Source organism: Danio aesculapii, chromosome 2 (assembly GCF_903798145.1).
Source record: "Danio aesculapii chromosome 2, fDanAes4.1, whole genome shotgun sequence".
Lineage (NCBI taxonomy): Eukaryota > Metazoa > Chordata > Actinopteri > Cypriniformes > Danionidae > Danio > Danio aesculapii.
The window spans coordinates 55308328-55314803 of record NC_079436.1 but is presented as its reverse complement, the minus strand read 5'-3'; the positions used below and the strand labels follow the sequence as shown (position 1 = coordinate 55314803).

The 6476-nt window shown below is 34.6% G+C and overlaps 1 protein-coding gene across 1 annotated transcript in view; it reads right to left on the bottom strand.

Annotated features, from left to right (window-relative positions):
* Positions 1–262: 262 nt before the first annotated feature.
* ap1m1 (adaptor related protein complex 1 subunit mu 1) overlaps positions 263–6476 on the bottom strand; it is a 61695-nt gene continuing 55481 nt past the window's right edge. Inside the window, exons 11-12 of the mRNA XM_056445934.1 lie at positions 3600–3675; positions 263–588 (exon numbers count right to left, since the gene is read on the bottom strand). Coding sequence (XP_056301909.1) covers positions 566–588; positions 3600–3675 — 99 coding nt within the window. The 3' untranslated portion in view covers positions 263–565. The remainder of the gene's footprint in view (positions 589–3599; positions 3676–6476) is intronic.

Sequence of the window (6476 nt, the reverse complement as noted above, 5' to 3'; positions counted from 1 at the left end):
GCTCCGCATAGTTTAGCTTCAACCACCTCCAACTCACACCTGCTTAATAGTCTGTAGTAGTCTTGAACACCTTGATTAGTTGGATGAGCTGTGTTTGATTAGGGTGTGAGCAAATCTGTGCAGAACTGCGGCCCTCCAGGAATCCAGTTTGAGACCTATGATCTAAATTGTGGTGCAAAAAAGTCAGAATTGGGAATAACCTTTTAACTCATGATGGCCAAAGAAAAAAAGTGGCATTTCTGAGAAACAAATCTGAATACTATTGAAACCGGCTACAACAGGAATGATTTATTATCATGGAAAAAACAATTAAACAATAGAAAAAAATGATTCAAAAATTTAACGATTCAAAAGAGTCATATGATTCACATCTTATTAGTTACTAGTGATTCATCATCCACTTGTGTTTTCCAACGATCAGGATCTTTGTAATCGGGACCAAATCTAGTCAACGCTGTACTAAAGATTCAATTTCAATCCATTATTGTGAGCTGTAGCCAAAGCATGACCTGTATTTGAGTATTCTGCTGCAGATGAGTGTGACGTGACCCATGATGCGTTCCTCTCACTGAGTCCGCAGCTGATAGTCTGCAAAGAAACAAGGAAATGAGGCTTTTAATTAAAATGCACAGAAGCACAGGAAACAGGAACAAATGAAAAGACGTTAATTGTGACAGCTGAAACTTTCTCTCTCTCTCTCTCTCTCTCTCTCTCTCTCTCCACCCATCAAAACACAATCACAAAGCCAATCAGTCAAAGACACTGAAGTTCCCAATGATGACTTGGATGCTGGATGCTGATTGGTCAACGGACATGTAACCGTAGTTTAAATGATTGTAAGAAATAATTTCACAATATGTGCTCTCTCCACATTTGGCACATACGTTTCTTGTTTCACAACAGTGCGTTTAATAGTGTCTCTGATTTCACACTCAGCACTGAAAACTGCTTTTTAAATAGTTTTTAATTTCACATGAACCAATTCATTTGCTTGAGTCTTGCTTTAAGAGTTTTTAAAACGTTTAAATACCTAAAGTAATAAGAAAGCAATCTAGATTAAGCACACTGGACATCAATGATAAAAACAGGAAAAGCTAACTAAAACTAGTTAATAAAAGTAATAACTAAAAATTATATATATATATATATATATATATATATATATATATATATATATATATATATATATATATATATACACACACACACACACACACACACTCATGTCTGGTTTTATATATATATATATATATATATATATATATATATATATATATATATATATATATATATATATATATATATAAAGATTTATATATTTCATTAGCTATGTTAATTTTTCTTTAATTTTATTTTAACATTAACTATAATTTTAGCTACTAGATAATTTAAAACAAAAATAATAGTTAAAACTAACAAGGTGTATATATATATATATATATATATATATATATATATATATATATATATATATATATATATATATATATATATATATATATATATATATATATGTATATATATATAAGAGCTGCACAATTAATCGGAAAAAGATCCATCTCAATTCGACCCCCTAGACAGTAAGTAGCCCCTTTCACACATACAGACCTTAATTGGAAAATTACCGGCAAATTTTCGGAAAGGTCTGTATGTGTGAACAGGCCCTTTTTGAAAATACCGGTAAATTCGTTCCGCCTATTTTCCGGAAAGAGAAGTTGTAACATTACCGGTAATGCTGCGCTGTGTGAACCCAGAAGGAAGATTGCCGGAAAGAGCGCGTTCACGTCTAGAACACCCTGACGTATGACGTATACTTTAGCCAATCAGAACACTCAAGTTTGCGCGGTTTGTGAGAATAAAAGCCCGTGAATGTTTTCCCAGACACATTAAGCTGCTGGATGTTAGTCAGATAACATTTCTATGTTCGTTCTTAATGCCAACTGTGTAAATAATTATCGATAAAATGCTTATGATAAGCCGTTGTTTGTTTACCTTCAAGCTGTGACGCGTGTGCACGTAAAGCAGCCCGTGAGCACCAGCACACACACACACATATATTATGAACGTCTCGACATGCGAAATTTTTTCTTTATGCTTTCATCACAGAGTTTGTAATGTAGCCAAATGTTTACAAATACAAGCCCTGCCGTTTAGAGGTAATTTCTGCTTAATGATGTCAGAATTTACCGGTATTTTGGAATGGATGTGTGAATGGTCTTTTCCGGGAAAATTCCGTAACGTCTGTGTGAACAGCACTTTTTTGAAATTTACCGGTAAAGTCGTTTCGGAAATTTTCTGGATATTTACCGGTATCACTGTGTGAAAGGGGCTAATCTTAATCCAGCATTACGATTCTGCCAATCTGCCAGTTCAGGAGAGAAGCAAAGGCGGCCGCACAAGTCTTCACATTGTTTTACATACATTGCTCAGCAACGTGGACACCTCCAAATGGTGTTGTATTTATAAGGTATAATTCACCCAAAAATGTCATTTCTGTCTTCATGTAATGATGTATTCACGATCGTGAAATCACACGTGATGTGAGCTGTTACCACAGAGACGGCGCACGCTGAATGATGTCTACTTTAGTGAACAGAACTTGCATAGGCTGTGAATAACAGGTAATAAAGTTGTAAATAATTAATTATTGTTAGCCGCGAGGAAGTATGAACCGCACTTACTTAGCAGTAAAAATGAAACCGAAAGTGTGCACGACATTTTAGAGTCATGATTATGACAAGCATTTAATATGGTTTTCTTTCGTAGCGAACACACAGTGTTGAGCATGAGAATAAATGTTTAACAGTGTCAGTATAACTACTCTAACCTATATAATATTGAATATAATGCAAGAGAAAATCTGATAATGACAAATGTCTGATTTTACCAGTAGAAAAAAAATGGTCTAATAATGTTGTCAAGACAGATTGCAAGCACATGCGTCAAACATTATAATTCAACTTCAGAATAATGAATAGTTGTATTCTGATGTCATCACGTCATTGATGTCGTCAAATGTGCATTAATGACCAGGACAAATTTAAAGTCTGTTCAAAATTCAGCATTTTAACCAATAGTAGACCAACACATAATATTAATGTTGTTTTACCATATGTTTGAGAAATAACAATAATAATAGCCTACTTATATTAACCTTTATTTTATATCTATAGAATCTTGAGAAAATCGTGATCTTCATTTTATGTAAAAATAGATAATAATATTAAAAAAAAATAGATTCTCATTTTAGCCAGAATCGTGCATCTTTAATATGTATATATGTGTATATATATGTGTGTGTGTGTACATAACATTATCATTATTTTTACTAATATCATTACTCAAACATGCAGAGCTCAGTTGCAACAAGACACAGATCGTCTCACACACACTGTACCAGCATTTCTAATTTTATCAAGCTTTCACCATCTCCGCACGCGTCTGTCCTGAACATCCGCTTTTCACAGAAAAATTTCAGCTCCGCACTGAACACTGACCTCCTATCATTCAGCGCAGCATTGCTTAACTGTTGCCAAATACCTGCAATGCTGTGAAAAACACTGAGAAATGGAGAAGAGAGGATGAGAGTGTGTGTTTACCTCCGTTCTGGGTGATGTACCGAACCCACGGCAGGGCCTGATATCCACTCTTCTCAATGATCTTCAGGTAACGCACCTGTGAAAAAACAACACTGTTAGACCATTCCATACAGCCACATCTCCCTGCAACACAACAAATCAGCTTTAATAAAGTCTCTTAATCCCAGTTTAAAGCGGTTTTCCAATCCAAATGCCTTATTTACACCATAAAGCTGACTACAGATGACTAAAAGAGAGAGAAAAAAAAAACATGAAGCAAAACAAGCATATTTTAGTATGAAATAAGATATAACAACAAATACTGAGTATGAAATATAACCAAACAAGAATGTTTGAATATTTATGGGCAAAAATAAAAGACTAAAATAAGTAAGTCACTCTACAGAATCAAAATATAATAGGCAAGGCAAGTTTATTTATATAGCACATTTCATACACAGTGGCAATTCAAAGTGCTTTACATAAACAGGAATAAAAGAAACAAGTATAAGAGAAATAAAAACAAATAATAGAAATGGTAAAAATAGAAATAAAATAAAATAAAAACAGATAAAATGTGTTATAAAAGAATTAAAAAGAAGAGAAAAACATAGTAGTTCTATCTGTCGGGCGTAGCACAGTGCTCATTCAGTAAAGGCACAGCTAAACAGATGTGTTTTCAGTCTTGATTTGAACGTGCCTAATGTTGGAGCACATCTGATCATTTCTGGAAGCTGATTCCAGCAGCGAGGGGCGTAGTAGCTGAAAGCCGATTCACCCTGCTTTGACTGAACTCTTGGAATTTCTAGTTTACTTGACCCTAAAGATCTGAGTGATCTTTGTATTCAGTGAGCATATCTGTAATCTATTGAGGTCCTTGGCCATTTAGTGATTTATAGACTAGTAATAATATTTTAAAATCTATTCTGAATGTAACTGGGAGCCAGTGTAAAGACCTGAGGACAGGTGTGATGTGCTCGGATTTCCTGGTTCTGGTCAGAATTCTGGCCGCAGCGTTCTGGATGAGCTGCAACTGTCTGACTGTCTTTTTGGGAAGGCCAGTGAGGAGGCCGTTACAGTAATCCACCCTGCTGCTGATAAAAGCATGAACAAGTTTCTCTAAGTCTTCACTGGAAACAAAGCATCTAATTCTTGCAATGTTTTTGAGATGAAAGTATGCTGATTTACTAACTGCTTTGATATGACTATTAAATAGGATAGGATTAAATAGGATATTTAAATACCATGTTTAATAAATAAAAAAGCAAGTACACATTTACATTATTTACACTGGACATTAATAATAAAAACTGGAAAACACAGTGATTATTATCAAGTCCCTTTAAGGCAAGTCATTTCACTCGGCGGCCATCATTGAAACGCCTCTCGGGCAGTATGCTCGGGCATTCTGTCTGAATGAGGAAAGATCAAAATCTCCAAAATTGCTTGCCAAGCTTAAGATTGAATTTCATATTAGAAATCACCAATAAGATTAATCAACAACCGTCTCTTTAGTTTCATTCTTAAACATCCAAATCACACAAAATCTGCAGAAACTCACGTCTGATCTAAGCCCCTCCTCCAGAATATCATCAGTCAATAGCGATCAATGATTGGCTTCTGTACTTAAAGGCGGGCTTTTTACACCATATAGCGATCACTGATTGGCTCCTGTACTAGTAGGCGGGGCTTTATTTACCATATTGACCGTTACACTTTTCCCCATTCAAAAAGATACGAGCGACACGTCTTGTGCATTCTATAGTCTTTGTTATTATTCAGCTGTTTTATATATTTGGTCAAACTAGCTAAGAAAATGTACAATTCTATTGAGCAACTTCTATTATTGTCTACTAAAGACTTTGATGATACCATTTATTGACAGTACGTAATATTCTACTAGTTATTTTGCAACTAATAAGCTTGTGCTTGACCCATGTCGAAGTGGTTCAAATCAATTGAGTTCATACAGACGTGAAGATGTTTTGTTAATAATGATGTATCTGTGTTTTAATACTGATTATGCAGTATATAGAGTTGAAGTCCTCCTGAATTATTTGCTTTCCTGTATATTTTCCCCCAAGTCCTGTTAAACGGAAAGAAGATTTTGTTCAACACACTTCTAAACATAATAGCTTTAATAACTAATTCCTAATAACTGCTTTCTTTAGTCTTTGCCGTGATGACAGTAAATAATATTTGACTAGATATTTTAAGACACTAGTATTCAGCTTTGAGACATTTAAAGGCTAGGTTATTTAGCAAAGTTTATTCTTTCAGTGCGTCTCTATGCTGCATTATCTGGCGGTCAGGTCATAGTGGGTATATCTGAGGGTAAATCTGCACACAGCCTGGGAAAGTGGCATCGTGTAACAGCACACCGGACGCTCATGAAGAAGTGAGATTGGGGAAACGGCATCTTTCAGTGGCGATCTCTGTTGAGTCACTGTACACTGAAGCCTTGCATCAACAGCAGCTTTTACACAACCGCTGTAAACATGCTGAAAGAGCAGCATCACGTTTGCTAAGAGCGCACAGATACCGTACACACAGTTGGAGGATATGGCTTGTAGAATAAGATCATGCAGAATATGACATTTATGTGCTAATAAACAGACACCATCATAATAATATGCAGGTTATAAGACACTAGTTAATAGTCAGAATTGGTTCTTAAACTAAAGTGTTTCTCGATTTTGATTATGCATATACAAATATGAAAAAGAGACCACTTGAAAATTTAATAATAATAATAATAATAATAAAAAAGATTTATTAGATAAACGAGTTTAGCATAAAAATTCTTTCAAACTTCAATTAAATAATTTTTATTCAGAATATTGCTTCAGACAGTAATGATATTAATATTAACAATAACAACAAGCTAATCATAATAAA